The sequence below is a fragment of the Hippocampus zosterae genome, chromosome 1 (genome assembly GCF_025434085.1).
Source record: "Hippocampus zosterae strain Florida chromosome 1, ASM2543408v3, whole genome shotgun sequence".
In the NCBI taxonomy this organism is placed as follows: Eukaryota; Metazoa; Chordata; class Actinopteri; order Syngnathiformes; family Syngnathidae; genus Hippocampus; species Hippocampus zosterae.
In genome coordinates, this window is record NC_067451.1 from 13,589,142 (window position 1) to 13,616,106 (window position 26,965).

The 26,965-nt window shown below is 41.9% G+C and overlaps 1 protein-coding gene across 1 annotated transcript; it reads right to left on the reverse strand.

Annotated features, from left to right (window-relative positions):
* Positions 1-4,143: 4,143 nt before the first annotated feature.
* On the reverse strand, positions 4,144-26,581 carry rps6kal (ribosomal protein S6 kinase a, like). The gene is made up of 22 exons (XM_052057794.1): positions 26,276-26,581; positions 20,817-20,876; positions 20,620-20,736; positions 20,471-20,552; positions 20,301-20,381; positions 18,164-18,243; positions 16,121-16,227; positions 14,569-14,606; positions 14,155-14,297; positions 13,764-13,834; positions 12,538-12,626; positions 12,242-12,306; positions 10,830-10,932; positions 10,569-10,693; positions 9,478-9,597; positions 8,129-8,218; positions 7,868-8,026; positions 7,624-7,785; positions 7,405-7,481; positions 7,153-7,270; positions 6,416-6,556; positions 4,144-5,676 (listed from the first exon to the last, which is right to left on the reverse strand). Exons 1-22 carry the CDS (start codon positions 26,300-26,302, stop codon positions 5,551-5,553), a joined length of 2,181 nt encoding a protein of 726 aa, XP_051913754.1. The 5' UTR covers positions 26,303-26,581; the 3' UTR covers positions 4,144-5,550.
* Between the last annotated feature and the right edge of the window lie 384 nt (positions 26,582-26,965).

Genomic DNA, 26,965 nt, shown 5'->3' on the forward strand with positions numbered 1-26,965 from the left:
ACAGGCATCATTCTTATCTCGTCATAGAAACAATTCTCAAAAAGTGTTGTTTACAAGTTTAGTTCTGTCCACGAGCAACACACTCCATCAGTGTTGATTTGCGAGGTCTTGTGCACGAAACTTTGGCAGTGAGTTTTATTCTGAGATGATATGCCAAAAAACGTACAACTAACTTGTTATTTGAATTTGACTTTCGTGCCAATTTCAAATTGCATACATTACTTTAGGTTTTTCCGACAGGCGCCAAGAAAATAAAGTTGAAAGTAAAACTACCTCTTGCTGTGTTTGTCCATCTTTGCAATAGGGACTCTCCAAGTTTGGCTGCACATGTGAGCAGAAGACGTATGCTGCCACTGGAAGTCAATAAAACTGTGTTCACCGAGTTAATTATTTCCCCCCACATTTTAAATGTAAATAATAATGAATACTTTTTAACAATGACATCCCTAATATATACATATTGAAACACACCCAGGATGGATTGGCTGTTGTTGTTTTTTTTGTTTGTTCTTTATTTTAAGTGATGCTTTGGGCTGTTTCACACTTGTTGCACATGAATTATTGAGCCATTTCGACAGATCATCCCTACAGGCCGTTGCTACTGTGGTCTGTGAGACAGACGAGGATTGTCATTTGCTCAATTAGAGAACGGCAAGAAGAAGTAAGAGGGAAAGAATGTGCAACACACATCAGAAATCTGTTTTAAATGGCATCAAATTGTTCTCTGTATCGCGGTAAAAATCGTAATCACCCCGAATTGACAATTGGAGAGGAATGTTCTGATAGTAAAATTAAGAGGTATGCTCCCCCCTTTTAATTATTTCCTCTTCTGTACCTTCTTGGATCATTGCCAGCTCTTTGCAAAGAAGTCCCCGAGCAGCCTTTTATTCTTTATTTTCCCCTTCAAAAGTTGTAGTCACGACAATGATTTTTGGAAATTATAGTGGCGTTAAACTCGCCTCTGTGATCTTTTTGTTCTTCCACTCTGAAGTCTGAACAAATGCTTTGACGCTTGAATGTGGGCACATGATACCTGGACTGTGTGCCATTGATCCACATTGTTTAAGTCATAGGCTGTCAGACTCCAAGAAGGTCACATTTTTGTGTCCAAGGCAACTTCAGCTCTAAATGATCAAGGTTAACGACACATGGGCATTGCACATACAAGAGGTGAAAAAACAAACTCAGTAGTTGGTGTTCCCATTGCTGGGAAGTTGCTGAACAATAGGCAGATAGGGGTGGAAGGATGTGGGAGTTTTGTCCTTTCATACAGAACAACAGTGAATTATCTCTTATAGTTAAGACCAAATAGTATTGATTTTTTTTTTCAAATACGGTAGATTTAATGTAGGTGTTCGACTAAATTTCTCCTCAACGCATGACTCCCACGAACACTCTCTTGGACCCTTTCTTTGCGCACTGGGACAGAAATGGGCCTACCCAAAAGTGTGTCAAAAATGTATTGAAGGATTAAGATTTTGAGAATAAAGGGCAATGAGGTGATTTAGTTCTATTACTAATTAAACTAGTTGATTGATTAAGAAACCTATCCATCCATCCATTTTTTAAATCCCCCTATCCTCAGAGAGGTTGTGGGCACGCTGGAGCTTTTCCCAGCTGTCTTCGGGCAGAAGGCGGGGGACATCCTGAACTGCTTGCCAGACAATTGCAGTTATTAAGAAGCATCTTGCATATAAAGGTTCAATTACTTTACCGAGTCCCAATAAATCTGGATTTAAATCAATCAGTTTTATTTGCAATAGGGTACATTGCTCCCATCCCGAGTTGTTTTGAATCTGGTGAGCTCACAAACTAACGTGATTTTTTCTTCAGTCACACCACAGCACAGTAGCAATTAAGACGTCTTATTTCCAAACCTTCAGTCAAGCAGTATCTCTGCATTTAGAGGGGAGTTTTTGCAACCCCACTTACTCTAACAGCATGTCTAATGAACACACACAGATAAGTAAGGATAGGGAGGCCTGTTTATTGCAGGGGGAGAGTAAATCACAGTGTGCGATATCTTCATTTGAGACAAGAGGGCTGATCGCTGCTTGTCCTGCTTGTTCCACATTAACTCATTATCACACACGCTCGGCTCCATTAATTCTCTTGCTTTTATTAGCGGCAAGAGTGAATGGACCCACATGCGCACACATGCGCGCACACACACTCACAGTGGACCAATGACAAGTACTGCCTCTACCTCATGTGACAGCTAATGGCTTCATTTGGAGTACTGCGCTAATTGGCTGACTTTGGGGAGATTCTTGTTAATGAGGATAAATAGATTCACACCTGAATGGGGTGCTGCGCGGCCACAGCGGCACTGTGGGAAATGTGGCTGACGTCTACAAATGTGGGCTGCAACACTAGATCATGGAGACGAATTGACATCCCCCTGTCCCTTTTTACTTCCTCCCAGCCTCAACACAGTTATGTTTCCTTGCCAGGCAGACTTATTAGCAGAGTGCTTGATTAGCACCAGGAGGCCAAAACAAAGAGCAGCATGTCAAAGCAATTAGCCTCACTGTTTACCTCTCAGCTCCCAGACTGCAGATGCATTATACAGGGGAAAGAGAGGGGGACACGGAGTCAACTCAGACGGCCACAGGGAGAGGACAACAGCTGGTCCAAAGGCCAGAGTGTGTGTGTGTGTGTGTGTGTGTGTGTGTGTGTGTGTGTGAGTGTGTGTGTGTGTGTGTGTGTGTGTAATAGCGGGAGCATTTCCTCATGCCTGTATCCATCTGCTTTCCGGCCCAGATCCCAATCTTCTGTTGTCACACAAACAAACACACGAGGCTGGTCAGACAAAAGATGATCAGGAGAAAGTATTCATTTACAGAGTGTAATATTAGGGGCTGTCAGAGACATAATTTAGGATTACCTCTCGCACGCAATTGAGACGCTGAGGTAACAGATTGCCACTGAATTCAATTTTGTCATACCTTGGCACGAGGGGCACGCCGCAGAAACGCTTTCACGCACATCATATTGAAATACACTCAGATAATTTGGTGTATACGAACATGTCAGTAGTGTGTGTGAGGGTTATTCCTGTCAATTGTGTCCCTGACGGCTCTTCTTGGGAGGCTCTGTAGAAAGTGCCGAACAGTCATGTACTGAACAGTGTTACCACCTAGTGGCGTCTTTAACTCTCTGCGCCGGAAGAGGACACGACAGCAAATGGCAGATGTTTTCATGTACTTTATTTTCAAATTTTCATCTGTTTTTTTCTTCTTTTTTATGTCGCGCGTTTTCATGAGGTCACGTGAACTCAAGCCTATCCCATCTGATTTAAGCAGCGTTTGGGCATACCCATTGGATGGTCGAACCACCACACCATTTACGCTCACATTCATAGGAACAATTTGGAGGCTTGAATCAAACGTACATGAGTTTTATACCCACTCGTGGGACACATCTGTTCCCAAGTAGCCTGCTCACCTGTGGAATGTCCCAGACAGGTACTTGATGAGCATTCCTCAACTTTCTCAGTCTTTTTTCGCCACTTGTCCTCGCTTTTTTGGAACGTATTGCTGCATTCATTCATTCATTCATCTTCCGAGCCGCTTGATCCTCACTAGGGTCGCGGGGGGTGCTGGAGCCTATGCCAGCTGTCCTCAGGCAGTAGGCGGGGGAAACCCTGAATCGGTTGCCAGCCAATCGCAGGGCACACAGAAATATTGCTGCAGTAAAATGTTAATGATTATTTGTTAAAAATAAAAGTTGATAAGTTTGAACAATAAATATATCTTTTGTTTGTCGTGTATTCAACCAAATACTGTATATGTTAGGTTGAACAAGATTTGTGAATTATTCTATTCTGTTTTTATGAATATTTAACATGATGTCCCACCTTCATTGCAATTATGTATTACTTTTATTGAATACTTCTTTTATTGTGATATTATTATCACGAAAACGTGATGCGAAGGGAGATTAATCAGCAAAAAAAAAAAAAACACGTTTACTTTCCAAATAAAAAAAAGAAGAAATATTTGTTGGCCAGTGTGAACATTTTGATAATGGAAAAAAAAGCATTAGCACTGACATTTGTCTCAACTCCTAACAGACTGATCATGAAAAAAACACTGTTAGAATTGACATTTGCAATACAAAAAAAGTGAGGTCAGGTCGGTGTGAATGCATGTCAATAATGATCTTTAATGTCAATATATACAGAACTTGAAAGAAAAATAGAATCTTAAAAATCAAATGAAATAAATACAATATCATACAATTTCCACAATGTCTTTTAAAGAGATATACAGGTATCTATGGATTTTATTTTTTATTCAGCCTCTCTGGTTTGATGGGGTACATTTCATTCCCCCCAGAGAAGTCTCTACAGCTCCCACACATGCTCTTCATCTTCAGAATCTTCACTGTATATATGAATATACAATGTATACAATCTTTTGCAAAAGTACTAGGTACACGTGGATCAAACAAATGTCCATAAATATTAACTATGAGGATTATTGGATCCATTTTTTCCAAGGTAGAGAGGTTTAGTTAAATCTGATGCTTTGTCCACAATACATGGAAAAAAAATGTCGATAAATGTGCGTCAAAAAGAAAATCACCACCTCTCTGAAACAGATGCAGTAAAAGCCTCATTATTATAGGCCACTACATTCGTTTAATCCAGGCGTACCAAATAAATTAGCAAATCATATGTATATGTGCAATTTTGAGCTTCTGTTCTTGTCACCACACTGTTTCACATTCATTTCAAGACATTGTGTCCATCTGCAGCCATTTTTAACCTCCTTAGATACATCATTAGCATCATAAACATGACTTAAAGGTTAATGAAATACAGCATCTGTCCACACATGCATTTATACTGCCAAAAGTGCGAGAAGACAATTTTGATCCTTAAGATTTAGCAGTATGTCAAAAAGAAGCATTTGGTTTGTTTTAGGCTTTGAGTCAGAAAACACCTGGTGGCTGACCCTCAGTCAACATCATCTAGCCAGACCTCGTAACACCATCCTTTACTCCATATTTGTGGAGAAAATAAGCGAGCAAATGCAATCAAGGAAGGAGAATGAACTGAAGTGGAGAGGATGACAGAACATAGATGAAGAGCAGTGGGAGGTGGGGTGGGGGTGGGGGGCACAGTTTACCCAAGCAGCATTGTTTCAGCCAATCACAGTGAAGGAGAACATCAGCTGGTGCGTTTCTTCCTGGGGAAGAAAGAATGAAAGGCGAGGAGGGCAAGTGCATATGAAAGCTGTGGAAATAAATACATGTCTGTCTCCCCAGCAGTAACAGACACTAGTTTCTAGTCTTGCCTTTGAGCCAATGTCTTCGCATAGGAGCCGCATCAGGTGGGCATGTGCATGAAATTGTGTGTGTGTGTGTGTGTGTGTGTGTTAGTTTTGTCAAATAAATACGTTAAAAGGGGAGACGGTAGCTTTGACTGGCCAGGACTTCGGTCCGTATGAGTGAGGTCAAAACGGAAGCACAGGCTCCCTGTATATGGATGGGTGTGGGTGTGTGTGTGGGGGGAGCGGGGGAGGGGGGGGGTGTCAGGGGGTTCTACATGTCGGTTGAGGTGAGTTTCTTCATACTCCGTCGCTGGGCTAAGCTGGATGCGGCCACAGGTTCTAGCACGGGCTGGCTTGTCTTCTGGCTCAGCGCTGAATAAGTGGCAGCCATGGCTCCCTATAAAGAAGAGAGGCGGCATTAGCTTCAAGTCAAACAATATATGCTAGTCACAAAAAGCTAGGGATATTGGGTTTACAGGTGAAATTTCATGATGAACCTAAACGCACTATAACCCTTAGAGATTAATTTACCGGTAATCTTCTCAAAATGTTTTAATACACACATCCAATGTCTCAATGCAGCTAGATGGACGATAATAAATAAATAAATAAAATAAAAATCCACAAACATACAGTATGTAGGGCCGTGCCTCATTTATTCAGGCTTATATTTTCACCATTTAAGTCACCATGGCACCAATAAACTGTCCACTCTAAGGATGGTAATGTCACTTGCCCTGTCAATTTTACATCTGTTCATAATTCGGAGCTGGCAGAGCGCTGGGCTGTATTGAATGAGCCCAATGATTTTTTGTAGATAAAAATGGCAATTCTGGCAAACAGCAACTCTAATGGTGCCGTGCTCCCTATACAGTAACACTGCACCGGCTCCATTTATCTCGGATCTGACTTCTTTGCCATAGCAATCTCAGACATATTACTAGGATGTTCTGTTGCTTTGCTCCAGCCCTAGGTAACATTTGCTCTAGGTTCCATCCAGAGCTATGGTAAACTACTTTTGTGCTACAGGCAAACGTACTGCTTGGGAATCAGACAATTTCGCTTCCCAATGCTTGACTGCTACATGCAAACAAACAAAACAATAATGATTCAGTTGGGAGGGATGTGCGCCTCACCTTGACGAGGTGTGGTGCATCATGGCGTGTGAGCTGGAAGTGTGGCAGTGCATCTCTGCAGGAAATCCAGGAATGCTTGAGAACCTGCTCTGCTGTGTATCGCTGGTGAGGATCCACATGGAGCATGTGGGACAGGAGGTCCTGCAACACGTAAGCCGCAGACGTAGATAAGGAAAGGGAGCTCTCCTCCTACACAATCGGCTTTTAGAAATCCATCCATCCATCCATTTTCCGAACCGCTTGATCCTCACTAGGGTCGCGGGGGGTGCTGGAGCCTAACCCAGCTGACTTCGGGCAGTAGGCGGGGGACACCCTGAATCAGTTGCCAGCCAATCGCAGGGCACACAGAGACAAACAACCATCCACACTCACATTCACACCTAGGGACAATTTGGAGTGTTCAATCAGCCTGCCACACATGTTTTTGGAATGTGGGAGGAAACCGGAGTACCCGGAGAAAACCCACGCAGGCCCGGGGAGAACATGCAAACTCCACACAGGGAGGCCGGCGCTGGAATTGAACCCGGTACCTCTGCACTGTGAAGTCGACGTGCTAACCACTGGACTACCGGGCCGCGCTTTTAGAAATCATACTAACAAACAGAACAAATATCTTTTAGCCGTAGCTGACACAAAAACTCCAAGAAATGGACCTTCTTATTTTACGTTCACCCTTAAATTACAGCACGTAGCATATTAACCGATGTAAAGGTCAGTTAGCTTTTCGACCATTTTACCTTTGAGGTGTCTGACACAGTATCCCAGTTACCGCCTGTCAAAGAAAATTTTCCAGAGCCTATTCGAAGCAGAATCTCCTCTGGTGTGTCATTTGGCCCATTTGCGAATGGTGTGTACCTGACAAAAGGATTAATAATGCGTTAAGAACATTTTGGAAGCATAACTAACACATCGTGAGTTCAAGTACGAGGCTCCCCAAAAGGAAGCATTTGTGAAAGAGGTGAGGAAAACACTACCCGTTATTGTCTTACCCAGCCAACATTGTATATAATAGAACTCCAAGGCTCCATATATCACAGGCTGCATCATAACCTTGCCGCATAAGTACCTGCATACAAACATATATGAAAGGCCCTCAAAGATCGAAGTACTGCAGATGTAAATTAGCACCTTCATTAGACACTGCGACCCATTGGACTACGGTACATTCCCAGCAGCTCCAAGTGGTATTTCTCCTCTTTCAGGCTCACCTCAGGTGCCACAAAGTTGGCGGTGTAGCAAGGGGTGAGGAGCAGGCCGTTACCCCCTCGAAGCTGCTTTGCAAAACCAAAGTCGCAGATCCTGATCGAGTCTGGATTCCCAGAGTCGTCCATGTACAGAATGTTACTGGGCTTCAGGTCTCGGTGTACAACCTGACAAGAGACGACAAAAGAATGAATGATTGTTGGTCTTCTCACGCGCTTAAGTTGTACGGGAGGGCGTGCGTTTTCTCACCCCTTGACAGTGGAGGTAGTCAACGGTCTTCGTGATGGTGTAAAGCACAGCACTGGCCTCTCGCTCGGAGAAAAATTTCTGCCTGAGGATCTTGTCTAGTAGTTCTCCCCCCTTCATCAGCTCCGTCACCAGGTAAACATACCTGCCCTCGTCATAAACCTGACATATTCACACCCAACTGTTCATCAGCATGCCTCACGAGGTTATTACAAACTTGAGTATGATGAAATGACAAAAATTAAATCAAATTACTGTACTGACATCCTTGAGAGTTATGATGTTAGGATGTTGGCCGTATCTCATCAGGATTTCAATCTCCTCAGAAGGGTCCCTCTTACTTTTGTCAATAATCTGTGACATCGGAAAAACAATCAAGTAGTTTGCATCCTATCACTGGTTTTCCCCCATCATTAAGCGTTCGTGTGGTGTGCTGATGCGAACAATTGCTCTGCTCTTTGCTGGAAAACTGGCCTCACCGAGCAGATTTCCAGAGACAACAAAGGAACGCAGCACAAAACAAAACTCAATTTCAATAGCACACATTCGAGAGAAAGACACATAAGAATGGTCAAGCAATCGACATGAAATAAATCCAGAGAGCACAAGGAAGGCACATCTTAGATGCAATTGTTATGTAATATGCAAGTGCGTCACTGGTTGCTAGGTAACATCATCGCAGAATACTAGAAGACCAGAAGAAGAAAAAAACCAAAAATTATTTATACCTGATGTGCGTATGCCTTCCAAACAACTATGGAATTTCATCAAGTGCATTGTAAATCTGTGAAACTCAGGTCACTAGGTCAAGGCCAGTCATCAGTCTTCTCCTCTCCATTATCATGAAAATCCTAAATCCTGACCATACCGTTGCAAGTCCTATGTTACACCCGCACACATGGACAAAAAATTGTTGGTACCAATTTCGTTAAAGAATTGTCAGAGATTAAGCTTCATTTGAAATTGGCGAGGCTGGATTTTTTTTCATAATGCACATTGGCAAGCCACAAACATTTGAGAAGAAAGCTGGGTCTTTTTCACAAGTCACAATTGCAATATTTACAAAATGAAATAAAGCAACTCGACCAAAATCTCAGCGAGCAAAATTCTCTGACAGTGAGAGAAATCCTTATTTTGTGCAACAATATATTAAGCTACGTGTGTGAAATGGGAATTGAAAAAACAACAATTTCTGATAGACTACGGTTCAAAAGCTTCACCAGCTTTTTCTTCCTTAATATTTTGTGTTTTTATTTACTATTACTCTTTGTCAGATTAACATTATTTTAGTGACCACTGAAGAATTTAATCAAGCAAACCAACAATTATGTGGGCATCTTATATGCCATGATCTTATTGCAGAAAAGAACTGCACAGATTGAGCCTGCAATAGGATTAACACGACTTTAGTTGCCAATCTGTCGCAGGCCACCAACGTCGTGCAATTTTGCACCGCTATGAAACAAGACAGATGCCAAATCAAACTGTGATTTGAATGAAAACATTGCATGGAAATGTGTTTTGCCATGTGGCAGTAAATCTCCCGGCTATTTAGAAGTGCAAATCAGAAAACGATACATATGCAGCTTATAACATTTTATATTATCGGTCACCTTCACAGCATAGTCCATGGCAGAGACTCTGTGTACACAGCGTTTACAAATGGAGTAGGAGCCCACTCCTATGTCCTCCTGCAGCTCGTAGAGATCCAAGAACTTGGACCCCGCATGCATCTGAAGGGAGAGAAAAAAGTGATTATATCTCCGTGGGTGGTATATATATTTTTTTATTTGTTCCTATTCTTTGCCCGTGCCCTCGGTGAATTGTACACGAAGCAAACTCTGAATAAGAATAATGTTGATAAAAGATTGAGAGCGCAACAGCTCTGATCACAAGCTGCAATTGCAGATTGCTGAGCGCAAACAACTTCCTTAAAATCAGAAAAGATCCAAATGCTCAACAAAATACAATACACATACTTTGTTGAGTTATCCATCTCGCCTGTAAAATCCTTTGCGTTGGCACATTTCCGATTTGAAATTTGCTAATGGGTATTTTCCTTCTTTCTCTGCCATCCTCAACGCATACAAGTTTGTTGTGGTGTGCCCCTTGCCGACACTCCCCAATTTGTCTTGTGTGACAGCCTCTCTTGCTTCGAAAACCGAGTGAGCTTTGGGAAATGACATCATCGGCGTCTGTGTAAAAGATTACTGTATAAGCTATGCTGATTTAACTAGTGACCGTGTTTAGCCGTACCTTACTTAACGGTCGGTCGGTGAAGGCCCTCGTTATCGAGGAATGCGTAAAGTAAAAAAATATTGTGTGGAAAACGTTTATTAAAAAAACAAAACAAAACGACATAGAACAAACAGATTACATGGAACAAACTAATTTCATCTCGCAATTGCATGGGGTGGATGCACAGGCATCGTGCCTGTGCATTTCTGTGGATCGATACATATCAGTTAGTCCTTCTTTCCCTAGGAAATATCTTACTTGTTAACTGTTAATTATTACAATGCCCTCCACTGCATTCCAGCTCGCATTTTAGTTTCTGCTTTGCAATCTTTCAGTTAAAAATATATAGACTTTTTGCTTTGCTGTTGCCTTTATGGGGTTCTCACACCTTAGGACCCTTTTACACAAATGTAGAAATGGGGTTGACCATGCACACAAGGGAGAGAATGAGCACCGCTGAGTTTACCTGAACTATCGGGAGTATAGTAAGGAGTGGGGAACTTTTGTTTTCATCCATCGGTGTTGGAGCAACAAAACTGAAGCCTTTGAAGAGCTGGTGGGCGTTTGCACTGGGGGGGATACCTGGGGAGTCTGAACAAACAAACAAACATGCTGCATAATACAAGACTACGAATATACAAACATCCAATAAATTATGTAGATACAGGGATGAACACGCAGCAGGATGATTTTCACGCTAACATGCTTGCAATGAGTGCACGCGTACCTTTGGGTGTCTTTGCAGTGAACTCTGGGTCGAAACAGAACGTGTCGTCTGGTTTACCTGCCGCCGGCTTGAATGGGGGCTGCAGTTCTCTCCGGTAGAGTTTCTGAGGAAGGCCACATTTGACCATTTCAGACATTAGCATTTAAACCTTCCCATAGACTGCTTGAAAAGTGTGAATATATGTGCGTCACAAGGTTCCAGGTCAGGTGTCACCTAATATATAGGGCACATTTGGAAATATGATCCCAGCGCGCACTGGTTCATTCGGAAATCCAAAGCCAAATCCAAATTTTATACCGTATTGGCTCAAATACAAGACGGCCCTGATTATAAGATGAAACCCTCTTTTTCAAGGCTCAAGTTTGAAAAAAAAGACTGTTTGAACACAAAATAAATTTTTATACAGAAAATAATTACAGTACATCTGAAACAAATGATTCTAACAATATATTTGAGAGAAACAGCAAGCATCTGAACATTTAAAAATGTAAACCAAAGTGCAATCACATTCGTAAATGAGTGGCTTCTGGATTTTGAAATGTAAATTACATCATAACTTCTCAGCTGCCGGTTAACCTGGCCAATCTTCGACCCACTTTTCTCCAGATTGTCGCTATGTTTCTCCATTTTCTGTTATCTCTTCTATTATTTACTTCTCTTTTCTTTCTTACCGATATTTTTTATTTTTATTCTTCGTGCTACAGCTATTTTTATTCTTCGTGACAGGGGTTCGCTTTGGCCTGGGAAGTCAAGTTCAGCATTCGCTTCAATGATATCTGGCGCCATCTAGCGTCATGAATGGGTATAATGTCTAGACCCCGAATACAGTACTGTATAAGACGACCTCCACGTTTTCAGTCTCATTTCAATGCAAAAAACACCGTCTTATATTCGGGCCAATATGGTAATATAATATTTTGTAGACTTTGCACTCCAAAGTAACCCTGTAGCCAGACACGGTGGGTCTCAAACTTTTTGTGTTGTGTACCCTTGCCATACCATGAGTAGCCCCTCGCTCATATGTATTGATTCTCGAAAAGCTGAACGTGAGACAACCAATTATTAAATTTATTTTGATCTTTTCTGATTCGAACATTTCACTTAAGACCCCTCTTGACTGAGCTCCCTCCCATTGCTCGACAATGATGTTCAGCCAACAGTGGCCTGCTGGCTGATGAACACTCACGCAGAGCTATTAGTGCACACACAGCCAGAACTGGCCATCCACCCAGGCACGCGCACGCGCGCACACACACACACACACGCACACACACACACACACACAGTGCTGGCAAATTCATGGCCAAGCTGAGTGTGAATTTTCAACAAGCTGGAGTGTCTGTTTGTGTGGGTATGAGGGGAATGAGGAATAACTTGTGTGTGTGTTTGTGTGTGTGTGTGTGCGTGCCTACATTCCAGTCGATGGTGGAGAAGAAAGCGTGGCGTTTGATCTCCTCCACACCGTCGGGTCCGGCCCCTTAAGACACAGATCACATCACTTCAGTTGACCTGGCACGATAAAGCTGCACCTTTTTAAGAAAATATCAACACTTTCACACATTGTATTTGTAGTATTCTGCACCTGACTGAAGTAAATGTCAGCAGTTAAGTTCATGTTTGAAAAGAAAACATTCACCTTGAGGGCATAGAATAGCTACAAACTGTCATTTCATAGTTTGATTCACCATTAAAATGCAATGCCACTCACCTAGTCTGTTTGTTGGGTTACGTTTGAACAGCATCCTCAGCAAACTCTGGGCTTCCAAACTAAGGAACTGAGGCATTCCCAACTTTGCTCTAAAAGGGGAAAAAGAACTTATGCACCATTGCGCCACTGTCCGAAGTAACCTCTTTTGTCACCTATTACTGGAATAATAAAGAACAGCTACTTTCATCAAAAACAATTTAAGAAACTGGATTACAGTGCAATATTTGATTTAAAAAAAACGGAGCTGAATGATTAATCAAATTCAAATCAATATCACAGTGTATTAGTGGTTTCAAACCAAGGAAGGCGGGTATTCTTAACTTTGCACAAAATGGGGGGGGGGGGGGGGGATAAATTGCATTTTTATATGTACACAGAAATATATCTACATTCACACATGCAAAATGACGTTTGAATAGATGGAATTGGAAGTGTGAATGGGAGATTTACAATCGGCCAGCACGCTGAATGACCATGACACAAGGAAATGTTGAGTTAAAAGTAGTTTTGTCAAAGGTGATACAGTATTGCATGGCTACTTGTGACGGGCTCCAAATCAGACAATTCCCTTGAGAAGCTGGAAAATTTAATTGCTAAGTAGCCACTATGTCAAGATGATTTTGTTCTTTGCACTGAAAAAAATTCTCACCGCCGCCTCTCATTTTGCCTGCAGAATACCTCCACAATCGTTCGTGGCAGTTTTACACCTGCCTTTCAGAAGCGGTGGCACAATCATACAGATGGTCGATTTTACCAAGCCAAACTGTACAGTGAGAACAAACATGAACACCACTATCACGATTATTTCAACAGCAATATGTCAATATGCTTCATAAGACACTCGATGGCACGTTTGAGTATTTTTGGAGCCATACTGAGGGCTAATTTAGCAGTCGTAGCAGTAGTATACACTGTATTTTAATCAAAAACATTATCTTTCCTCTATGTGCTTGTCGAGGTGCATGTGAAATGATGTCAACATTGAGGCAAGGCCAAAGGCAAGTTTGGAGTCAGTCTCCAGTCTCACGGCATTAATATTGTGTGTGTGTGTATTTGGAAAGAGTGAGGTTTTGTGGCCACTTGGCATTCAGGATCAATGCCTGTTCATGAATTAATACATGGTAGAAAACAATATTTGTGTTGGGAAAATTAATTGGACCTCACTTGTCATCTTATTTATCACTGTTAGAGTTCTATTAGAGCAGTTGTATGACAATGTAACTCACTTGAGGATCATGTTCATGGTTTCATTGCGGTCTTTCCCTTGGAATGGTAACGTCCCCGTTAACATCTCAAACTGCAAAAAAATGAAAAAGCAAAATATACAAGAAATGTATAACAACTCAAGAGAATGAAAATGAGTGAACTGGTAAGTCTGCTTTCTTTAAGGTAGAAAAGTTATTGTTTTTTGTCTTCTCTTGATAAAGGGAATTTTGATTCAGGTTAGTTATATAACCTTCTAGTGTGTTCTTTAACAGTAATCGTGGGTATACTTGATGCAATTGCAATAAGTTAGATCCTCTTGGGCACTGGTCAGGAACTCAGTTTGACACTCTATGATGTTTGGGAAACCCTGGTCTATTTCAAGATCATGAGCTAATCTTTGAACCGGCATACCATTAATACACCCAGCGACCACCAGTCGGCACTCTGTGTGTGTCCTCTCCTGTTGACCACCTCAGGGGCCATATACTCCACCGTACCACAGAAAGAATACGCCTTCTTATCAGCGTCCACTGACTCTTTGCTCAGGCCAAAGTCTGTACACAATGACATCCGATTATGTCTCATCTGGACAAACAAAAACATGACAGTCCCCAGATAAAAGTGTGTTGTTGCGGTTTCCTTTCATGAGCATTAAAGATTGTTTTAGGTGAGTAAAAAAAAAGCACACTATATTACATTTTTAACAAGCTTAATTGAAAATGTCTTGAAGCAAAAAAAAAAAGTTTTTAATCAAACACAGATGATTACTTTTTGTGTTACATTCTACTAAAGAACATGCTATGATATATGGCTACAAAAACATACCTGTTAACTTTACATGTCCAGCTTCATCAAGTAAGATGCTGGGGAGAAAAGGAGGACAATTTCCATGATCGAAACCTTCAAAATATTATTTTAACAATGAAACAGCAATGACAGAAAAGCATCAGTTTTAGTGCAGGTGAGGGGTTTGTGCAAATCTTATCTTGAATTTGGGGGCTTGAGCTCATGAGGTTATGAAACAACAAAACACACTGTGTGAGGGGCTCTGTGGACGAAGTCCTGGCAAATGACACTGGAGACCACGTGTGTCCAGTTTTATTGGACTTAACTGCAGCATTTGATACAGTGGATCACGGTATTCTGCTGACTTGTTTGCAGCACTTGGTGGGCATTGGCGGTAGTGCTCTTGATTGGTTTAGGTCCTATTTGGCTGCTCTGAGTCACGCACTGCTCCCCTGTCATATGGTGTTCCACAGGGCTCAATTCTGGGGCCTCTGCTGTTCTCGCTGTATATGCTCCCATTGGGTTCCATCTTAAGGAAACATGGTATTCCCTTCCACTGCTATGCAGATGACTGCCAGATCTATGTCCCACTGAGCAAAAAAGACGCCTTCTCATTAAGGCCACTCCTATCCTGCCTGGAAGAAATCAAAACCTGGGTGGCACAAGATTTCTTGAAATTCAATGAAAAGAAGACAAAGGTGATACTGTTTGGTCCCAGTGGCACTTGTACATCCCATCCTGTAGACCTGGGCCCCCTGTCTCCTTATCTTAAGTCATCAGTCTCAAACTTGGGCCTTAAACTGGACAGTGATTTCAAACTTGATTGGCAAATTGGTGCCGTTTTTAAATCCAGCTTCTTTCACCTTAGACAGCTGGCCAAAATAAAACCTCTCCTCTCTCATGAACACTTTGAGACAGTAATTCATGCCTTTGTCACATCCCGGCTCGATTACTGCAATGCCCTTTACTCAGTCAGCCAGTCCTCCATTAAGCGCCTTCAGCTGGTCCAGAATGCCGCTGCTCGCCTCTTGACTGGTACTCGTAAGAGGGAGCAGATAACTCCTACTCTGGCTCCCCATAAATTTTACAGTTATTTTCAAGATCCTCTTATTTGTTTTCAAATCTCGCGCCACCGTACCTCTCTAAGCTCATCCGCCCCTACACACCTGCCCGGCGCCTCAGGTCTGTGGAGCAGACATTATTAGAAGTACCAAGAACTAAACTGAGGCTCAGAGGGGATGGAGCTTTTTCTGTTGCTGGTCCCTCTCTCTGGAATGACCTCCCACTGAACATTCGGCAAGCCTCCTCGCTGCCCATCTTCAAAACCCTCCTCATAACTCACTTGTATTCTTTGGCACTCGACGACTCAGAATGACTTAGATTTGTTCATGGTTTTACTGTTTGGTGCTTTCTACCATCTTTATTACTGATTTGTTTTACTGTTTACTGTATATGTTAAATTGCTCCATGTACAGCACTTTGTATGCAGCGATGGCTGTTTGAAAGTGCTCTATAAATACAGTTGACTTGACTTGACTTAGTTTTTGGAGTTTGGGTGTGGAAGTTCAAAGGTGAAGGCGAGGTCTCATACTTCTCTGGCTTGAGATCTCTGTAAACTATGCCCAAGTTGTGCAGGTGGTCAAGGGCCAGGGCCAGCTCTGCAAGGTAGAATTTCACATCTTCCTCTGTAAACATAACCTGTTAAGAACTGGACAGATTTACTCTCTGAACTCAGAGCAGGACAATTTAGTGACCCCAAAAAATAAATAAAGAAATAAATAAATAAACACACACACATTATATATATATATTAGAGCTGTCAAACGATTAAAATATTTAATCTAATTAAAAATGCAACTGTCATAATAACTCAAATGAACTAAAAAATTAATCATGATTACTCACACATTTTTCATTGTTTCTGAATTTCCTTTTCCTTTTTTTGTCCTGTTTTTCCCCATTTTAATGCTCTCATCAACATGGAATCATGAATCCGTTTTCTATGTGCCAAATGCAAATATTTACTGAAATAACAAGTTCGATTTTCAATTTTACATGAACATTTTTCACTTGGTGCAGTTAGTCACACATAATCTCTCACACAATATTACTGTGCATCAATAACGGTGAAAAAATATTTTGTCACACAACAGCTGCTTTAACAGCTTTTTTTATGAAATCAAAACAGAGCAATATAACATTATAAAGTGCACACCTAAGGTACACTAGTACTCAGCCTATAGTGGATATAAACCATGGTTGCATACTTCGTTTTTCTCAAGTTGCTTTCAACATAGCAGTCTGTTTCTGTATGTTTGCTGAAGAATAACGAGACACCGGACACCAGTGTTCATTATGTGCCGCTGTATTCGAAACTGCCGGCCGTACACACAAGCACATGCACTTCCCCCGTGCTGCAGGGGTAAAACCATTCTGAAAGGGGTGGGGTTCACTCCCCATAACACAGTCGGGCTATGTTGATTGTGTTGGTCCTTCTTGCGCGGAAGTCTCTCTCTACGGTTTTTTGTAGACCTCATTTCGAATGACTACACTTGGTTCGATGACAACACTGGAGACATTTTACTTTCGCTAGGTCGCTACCACTACAGCGCGCTGTCACTGTCAGACGAACACAGAGAAGCTCCACCCGCTGTATTTATATGGACACGGAACGCTGTAACCTTCCACACAAAATAGTTCCAAACAAGTAAAAATCGCATCAGTGGCATACATCGTATACCTGTATGATACAGAGAGAGAGAGAAGAACAGATAACTTTGGTCTTGTCAGTGGAGCAATATAGCAACTATTTAAAAGTAAACTTTCCATTCATAAACTCTAAGTATCTGTTTTTGGTGTCTCGCGCTGCCTTGGCTAGCAAAACGTACATGGGCGTGGACTTCTGCAGCGCGCTTGTTGTTTTGTTTCAAGTGTATTTATAGAGCAACGTAACATCCGCTTGTGACGTGTGTCGCGTTAATCTCGCGAGAAAAAATTTAATACCGTTAAAATTCATTTAAATTAATGCCAATAAAAATGCGCTAAACTGACAGCTCTAATACATACATATATATATATATATATATATATATATATATATATATATACACACACACACAAACGCACCATACCAACCAACAGCGAGTAGACCAGAGTATTTCCATATACAGAACATTGGAAAACAATATCTACATTCTATGTGCGGTGGTTTTGACACTGTCGGAGGCTCTTGCTTTGTTGCTGAGAGATGCTTTTACAAAAGCTCTATCCGGAGAGCGTGACTTAAGCTCCCATGGTGAAAACCCTTGAAAGAAGTTGATCAGAGCCACGAGCTGACAACCAATTAATACTTGAAAAGCTGAAAGCACTTGTGTTTCCATGAGGAATTCCAGTCATAATATGATTAAATATGAACATAAACAGAAGAGACACGACTTGGCAGTGTCTACGCTGGCAAGAAATCATTCAAACGTTGTTGAATTTTAAATGCACGCACAGGAATCTTTCATCTTCATCGTTCCTTTGGGTTTAAAGAATATTCCTATTTGCGTTGCTTTTCAAATGGAGACAGAAAATCACCACACAGTAGGCCTGAAAGTACAATAAGACGGAGAGCAACTGGACATACGCTTACCTCTTTGGATAAGCGAGTGAATACATCTCCTCCCCTGAGAAAGTCCAGTATTAAATACAGTTTCCCTTCCGTTTGAAAGGCTGCAGCAAGGAAAGGAATGGAAAGTGCACTATTTAACTGTTGATGTATGCATAACATTGCACAGCACACACATGCTCAATTACATCAACCTAACCATGATGATAAGAATGAGGGATGGGTGAGAACCAATACCACTCCAAGCCGATACCATGCATGTTTAAGGTATTGATATTTGCGTCAGCGGCTGAATGTGAAAGCGCTATGCTAAGTGAACTGTATCCATGGGCAGCCCCTCATTTGCCCATTACCAAAATGTTGTTTATGTTTATTTGTTCAGTCAATTTTGAAATTACGGAGAACACCCGTGGCCGTTTCTCGACGTGAATCGTATTCATTTGCCTCCACTTACATTCTCAGTAAGATGCAACTTCCATAGGTATGTAGGCTTATCAGGTTTATATGAAGGCTTTGAGTGCATTATTAGTGTGTTTTTATGTTTATTTGGTAACTCAATTTCAGCATGGCTGACAGCATCTTGCTATCATTTAATGCATTTATATGTAATTATTTTACCTGCTAATTGCAGTAAAATCAGCATAGAGCTTTTCCTTACATGTGTGGGTATTATACAGAGTGCGACTCTCACTTATTGCCAACTTCCTACTGTCATGCTTAACAGTTGAACCTGTGTTATTGTGTATTCCGATTTATAAAACTCAAAGAGGTGTCCGTTTTATTCAGCATTTTTTTTTTATCATACATTCAGACTTAGGAGTTTGCATTCGTTTTTGGCATTTATTCTCTACTGAAGAGGGAGTCTTCGACCTTTTGTCTGAAATAAACAAAAGGTCTTTATTTAAAATGATTTTTCATTGGTCTAATAGAAATGTTATGTATCCAAAGTATTATTGTTACCTGTGATTTAGAGCGTCGGTATTTGTGAGTACACAGAGTTGACTAATCATGTTGGTATTGGTCTGGAAAGAAAATGGTATTGAACATTCGTGATTAGGCCTGTCACGATGTTTTCCTTCCTTGGGACAGTGCTCATGCTTAAAAAAAACTAAAAACTTGTCCACTTTTCGTGATAGCAATGCTTATCATAAGTTTAACTTGAGTGCCACCATGGAGGTTTGTTACTTCGAGGAGAGGATGCGCACTGAGGGAGAATAACGTGTAGCTTGGCGGGAGAGGAGGGAGACATTGTTGAAATAGTTGATACAACAGATTCTGTGTCAGTCAGGAGCGCTGAAAAAATCTGAAGTGTCAGCAATCACGGCGTTTGGAATCTCAACTTCGAGCAAAAAACAGGAAATCGTTTAACACTAGATTAAATTTACTTTTGTGACCACTGTGGATTTTTTTCACAAACAGAGAGGTACTGTATCAACAATCATTTCCTTGTGTGTAACCACAAAGTTATCTTAGCTCATGCGTGCCGCTGTTTAGTACTGTAATGCCTCAGGACCTTAGATGAGGCCTGTACTATTCACCTAAATGCAGCAAAAAAACAGACTAAGTGGAGACTGTGGATTTTAATAAAGCAGCATACAGAAATAGAGAGAAGAGGGTATAATAATGTTAGGATAAGTGTGTATTATGTCATTTCGTTTTTCAAGTCTATACATGAAAATACGTAAAGACGTGATGGCGACAAATCATTGGGAAATAATTCACATCAATAGACCTATAATTATTCAAAATTATTCACCAAAAAAGTGAGCCTCAAAGCGTGCTACAGGAAATCCAGCATCAATTACAGTATTTTTTTTTAATTAGGCATGACCCCTGTTTATCTTTAATATCTAAACGGTGATATATCGTTATTGTGACATAAAATGGCCTACATAGTGATAGACTTTTTTTCCCATATCGATCAGCACAAATAAGCACGATTGAAAATGGATGGATGGACAAATTAAATATGTTGATAAAATATTCTGTCGTCAAAGGCAAACTTGACCCAATAGTAAGGGTTGCCTGTTAGGGTCCACGATAAAATAAGAGCATAGCAGCACTTTGGTTTAATTTCAACACTGATATTAGGGCTTGGTTATATGAACATCTATGTGATGTGAGAACTGCAGACATATATTGTTGCTCGCCATTTGCGTACCGTAGTGCAATTTCACTATGAAGGGATGATTGACCTCCACTAAGATGTCTCTCTCCATCTTGGTGCGAACTCTGTCCCTGACTGAAAAAGAACACAGGAGTGCAGTAACGGATTAACATTAACACTAGCGACAGAACATACTCTTTGTGTTTTGTGAAGAGTCATCTTACCTTTCAAAGATGCCTTTTTTAGAACTTTCATTGCATATAATTGACTGGCATCTGGACCCACAATTTTTCTTACTAGAAAAACCTGGTGGAGGAACAACAATTTAGGATGATAAACAGCGAGAGGTCTGTTTCCTTTAGTGTGCTCTCACCTTGCCAAAAGAGCCCTGACCCAGGACCTTGAGGAGTTCAAACTGTGATGGATCTGCTTTCTCACAGCCTTCTTTCACATGGTGAGTGATCGGAATCTCTTTGTACGCCCCGTCATCCTGCACACACAGGAACAAGTGAGCAAGATCCAGTTCACCTATGCCAGTCTGCATGCATTGAGCCCCCAGACCTTACTTACACAGTGCGTGTAACACTCTCCCTCCTCCATGGGCTCATCCATGATCTGATGTCCATTGACCTGTGGCCACAAAAACAAATGACATCATTGGAGTCGGAAAAAGCAAAACTCAAGGAAAGCTTGTGCAGGCGTGCTTTCAACTGAACAGGACTGCAGCGCCTGCACGCCCGCGTGAATGATGAACAAATCAACAGATGAAAACGATGAGTCACATGCAACAACGGCATTTTCGCCAACATGTAGTTCTGTTTGTTGACAAACATTATGGAATCCATGCTCTACAAGTGCACCGCCTGTACAGCAGCATAGGTCCCTTGTTATTTATTACCAGTCCGTAATCTCAGACTGGAGCGGACACAGCATGCCTCAATGGCTCTTGTGATCAATGTTCCCTTTCATTTTCCATGTGTCTGAGCATTTGTTAGACAATGGTGGGCAACATCGAACATTTAAACAAAGTCCAAAAACAGTACCGCGCGTGTCCAAAACCTGAGATTATACTAAATTAGACCATGTAGATAGGTTACAGTCAAAAGAGATGATATCTTTGAACAGAGATAAAATAAGCCCAAGTTTGTAAGAGTCGGGTAAGGATTACGGATTTTATGACACTTGTTAAACAGCCCAAATAAACTTGAATTGTCCAGAAATCAATAAAAGTGACTTTTGCATTAATAATCCTCAGCAAGGATTTTAAAGACTTTACCTAGCCCAGTGAATATGACAATACTAGCAAATCCACATTCTTTGGATTAGATGACACCCTTATATTCATTCAAAGTCTTCAGTGGTAAATTTATGCACATTTAAAATGTCAGAGTGGCCAATATTACATAACTTACATTTGACCAAAAATAACCAAAAGTAGTGGGGTGGTGGTACTCTATGTTTGCTTTGGCCAACCAAATAACTAGCTACGGCCCTGGACTGAACCAACCAAAAACTCATTTGTGGCTTATGCATCGATGACGCAAGGCAGCGCTGAGCTGCAAGAACGCAGTTGATTGCATTGCACGTTGGCCATCGACACTTAATACACACGTTGCACTAAGATTGTGTAGAGATATTCTCACTCAAACATCAGGTTTCTTTCCCCGGTTGGCAAGTATTGAACTTGTCACCATGGAAATCGACAAACCACAACTTGACAGGAGTCATATAATTATGAGAGCCAGCCCCCTGCAGGGGTAATGTTATATAGTAAGGCACATGAACGTTAATACCACTACGAAGAACATGCATATATAACCTGAGACTAGGTCAAATTAACCAAGCATGTGTGATAATAATTCCATGCATAAAATCGGTGCGCATTTCAGTTTGAATTGCTACCGCTATTCACTTAGTCCACGGGCTGTTCGGTCACTATACCACCGATGTCAGAGTTTGGTTCGCATTGCCGGTAGTAAGTCGGAATCGTTTCCAGTGGGGGTAGGACTCCACCAAGGCTGCCCTTTGTCGCCGATTCTGTTCATAACTTTTATGGACAGAATTTCTAGACGCAGCCGAAGCGTTGAAGGGGTCCGTTTTGGGGGCCTCGGTATTGCATCCCTGCTTTTTGCAGATGATGTGGTGCTGTTGGCTCCTTCAAACGGGGCTCTCCAACTCTCACTGGAGCGTTTCGCAACCGAGTGTGAAGCGGTTGGGATGAAAATCAGCACCTCCAAATCTGTAACCATGGTCCTCAGGATAAGGGTGGAGTGCCCCCTCCGGGTCGGGGAGGAGATCTTGCCCCAAGTGGAGGAGTTCAAGTATCTTGGGGGCTTGTTCACGAGTGGGGGCAGGAGGGAGCGAGAGATCGACAGGCGGATCGGTGCAGCGTCTGCTGTGATGCGGACGTTGTATCGGTCTGTCGTGGTGAAGAAGGAGCTGAGCCAAAGGGCGAAGCTCTCAATTTACCGGTCGATCTACGTTCCAACCCTCATCTATGGTCACGAGCTATTGGTCGTGACCGAAAGAACGAGATCCCGGATACAAGCGGCCGAAATGAGTTTTCTCCGCAGGGTGTCCGGGCTCTCCCTTAGAGATAAGGTGAGAAGCTCGGTCATCCGGGAGGGGCTCAGAGTCGAGCCGCTTCTCCTCCACATCGAGAGGAGCCAGATGAGGTGGCTTGGGCATCTGATTCGGATGCCTCCTGAGCGCCTCCCTGGTGAGGTGTTCCGGGCATGTCCCTCCGGGAGGAGACCCCGAGGAAGACCCAGGACACGCTGGAGAGACTATGTCACCCAGCTGGCCTGGGAACGTCTCGGGATCCCCCGGGGAGAGCTGGAAGAAGTAGCTAGGGAGAGGGAAGTCTGGGCTTCCCTGCTAAAGCTGTTGCCCCCGCGACCTTGGCCCCGGATAAGCGGTAGATGATGGATGGATGGATGGATTCACTTAGTCCTTTGACACATTTTCTTCCCGTTTCGTCAACCACATGTTATGTTTCGATCTGGTTATGTTCGGTTTTGATTCCTAATGTGCCCTTTTTTCGCCACTTGTTCTCGTTATCAGTGTTCCTTGTGTGTAACCAATTAGCTCCCTCAACCCTTTGTGTGTTGTCCAGGTGTTTCTTGTTGTCTCGTCACTTAGCTTGTATTTAGTTCCCTGAGTTTCTGCCAGTCTTTGTTGGGTCAATGTGAGCTGTGAGTATACGTGTGCTCCTGTCATGTTTTGTTTCCTGTCTTAGTTTTGTTTGTTCCTTGTGATTTCCACGCATTTTTTTGAGTACTTCGAGTTAGTGTTTTTTCCATTGTACTCCTGTGTGTATTTTTTGTTAAATACATTTTGGTCAATCCACCCTGCTCCTCCCTGCTTTTTGGGGTCCTACAACTACCAAAACGTGATGGTACACATGGGCCAAAACAACTTTTCAGTTTTTTTTTGTTTTTTTTTTGTATGAGGCAAATATGAAAATGGAAATACCAATAGAATCAGAATCATCTTTATTGGCCAAGTATGTAGAACACACAAGGAATTTGTCTCCGGTATAACACGCTGCACTAGTATCATCGTAAACAACAAAATCATTGAACCATTTTAGAGTAACCAGTAGTTTTGTAGTACCATTTTGTAGTACAAGAAGAGTGACTACATCAGTGACTGTTTAAGGAGTTAATGGCTAGAGGGAAGAAGCTGTTTAAGTGTCTACTGGATTTGGTGCGCATGGATCTGTAGCGTCTGCCTGAGGGGAGTGGCTGGAAAAGGTGGTGGGCAGGGTGCGGGGGATCCAGGAGGATTTTCCGTGCCCTTGTCTTGATTCTTGAATAGAGGTCAGATTTGATTTTTTTCTTTTATTTAGATGCTTTCTATACGTTTTGTGCAGTGAGTGGGTGAGAGCAGTGCACAATTGTGCAGCATTGAGTTTAGATGAAACATGGCTTGTGATGCCGGCTGCATTTACGTAGCCTCTTTATGAAAATGTCACTGATACTGTACATGTTAGTTTGTTATCAATGACAACGGAGAACTGTTTTGCCTCTCTTTGACAAATTAATAAAACACAATGAAATGTTAATAACTGAAAGGCCAGTCAAATGCACGAACAAATATAAATGTGTGCATGAAAATATAATCTTTATCAGAAAGCAGTGCTGCAGAGGTTTTGCAGGTTTCACTGACTGCATGATGTATTCTGTCTACTGTTTGTGTGTGTTAAATTCCATCAAGCCTCTGAAGAGAAGGGATGAGTCATAACACTACGCAAGCCTACTCAGTGGGTGGAGCCACTGACTCAGATTCACCGAACAGAGGCCAACACATCACTTTCCAATAGGGTTGAACTACAGAAAGCTGTCAGAGCATTAGCCTTGAAAAGATAACAAATGAAAGATAAAGCAAGATACAACTGATGGATATCAATATGCAAGCCTTGATGCAGCTCTAAGTCTTAATTATGACATCTGGCTCCAGCTAAAACCAGGACATCATTCACACATGCATCTTCACTCCCACCTCTGCTGTGGCTCTTCACAGCGTGTAGCAAGTGTGCAGCCTACACTTGCAGCATGACAAGCCTTTTTCTGCCATTCTCAAACATGTAACTGATAATTTCCAAAAATCCCAGCTCTCTTGTTTAGATGTAAGACATCTAAACATAAATCTAACATATCTAACATTACAAAACTGATGCAAAGGGAATTAAAAGGCTATTCTTGTTGACGTGGCTAATCTAGACGTTTACTTCAGTGCTTTAGCTGTCAATGTGCCTCATCCAGAATATATTAGATCGCAGTCTCAGTAGTACGTATACGTATAGTACGATATACAGTATATACAATTAACATTCATCGATTCCACACATCCCACGTTGTCTGATATGCATCAACGGACTGCCATATATTTAGAGCTAAAGACTATACAGACATATGTATTATAACAAAAGCTGCAACAGCCACACAAGATTTGGGTCGGAACCTATAAGTGGTACGCAGACTCGGCTAGTTTAAAAAAAAGTCAGGTATTTGTATCCAGATTTTTTTTAGACCAGTTCTGAAGTACCCATATAGATAATACTGTACACTATTGGGGATATGTCCAAAAATGTTACCCACCTGTGCTCTTGTGACTAGTTACTATGCACACAACTACAGTGAAATTCTGAAATCATAGTAAGCGATATACTTTTGGGAGAACCACAAACGCATTTGAAACTAGGTTTTAAAGTGTAAAATACCGTATATGTATTTTAAGAGGGAAAATTTCAACAACAAAAAGTGTTACAACAGTTGAGAACTACTGTATTCATGTTTCTAGTGACTGGTTGGCCGCAAATGTCTGCACGTTTTTATCCGAATGAATTGCTCTACACTCTTGAGTTTCCAAAGCACCTTGAAACTGGTTGAAATATCGCCACGTCCGGTTTTAATTGTAACTGCTTAGCTATTGATGTTACCAATGAAGAGTATACACACAAGGATGGCGTAAAACATGACGTAAAATTACACCGGGAAGTTTAGATGCAACGCCTCACTCTTCACTTGTGCCTGCAAGCAACGCTGCACTCGGCTGTGCCTTGATTTCGAAAAGATTAACATGTAATACAGCAACACAATCAGGTCTGTTAAATAGATAATAGAGAAGAAAAAACGCTAACTGATAGCGAGCTGTCACTTGACACACGAACTACATGCTAACGCTACATGCGCTAAGCTAGCAAAGTAGCAAACTCCTCTTGGGAAGTATAAATGACAACGAACCGCACAAGGAAACTGCGCTTTATTGTACAACGACTGTGATATTGTTTCGAAATGCTTGGCTCCGGAGACCAGAGTTGACAACTGTGAATTCTGATAAACCCATGTGGTGTAACAAAAATAAACATGTAAGCAGCTGTTATCATTAGCTAGCGTGTTAGCATACATCGCGATGCACTGCAGATCGTGACGCTAATTGAGCGTAACCTTTAACCAGGGCATGCTAACCTCAACTCGGTGAGAAAGCCGAAACAATCTTGAGCAAGTAAACACACACAAACCCACCTCACTATTAATGTTGTTTATCTCCATGTTCTGCCAGGATTCCTCTCTAAATCTAAGGCATCGTAGTCCACCTAGACCCCCGCTCCAAAGTACATGCTTTCCCCCACTGTAAAATCCCGTCTGCTCGGCTTGATCGTTCGTGTTGGAAGATGCGTGGAAAACCGAGGACCACTATCGGAGTGGGATTTTGGTAAGGGTGCGTGGGTATTTGATGTTAATGATGGGACCATGCGCTTTGCAGCGTTACCGTTACCCTGCCATAGATGCGAATATGGCGGCTACTGTGTTCACTGGTCAGTGAATGAGTTTATTGACGTATTTGTGACGCAATTCAGTTAAGGATTTCCCCCATCCACCGCAAAGCACCGGGTCGACGACAAGAATAGGGGCAGGCTTCGCAAACAAGGTGACGTATTTAAACATCGCAGCAAAATAAATGAATGTATCGCATCAGCTTTCTATTGACCTCAAACCACGTTTCGGATTCCCGGGAGTTAAAGCTAAATGTTGAAGCCTGACCATCTCTTGCCCTGGGCGGAATAAGAGGCTTTAAAGCTCATCCACTTTCACTACAGCTGTTTTTCTCCCACCAACAAAGGCTGAGGATATTCTATTTAGGCTTGCTCACAGAAAGCACATGGCCACAATGAGTCTGAAAAATGTACGGTATTTCTCAATGCTTGTGATTTT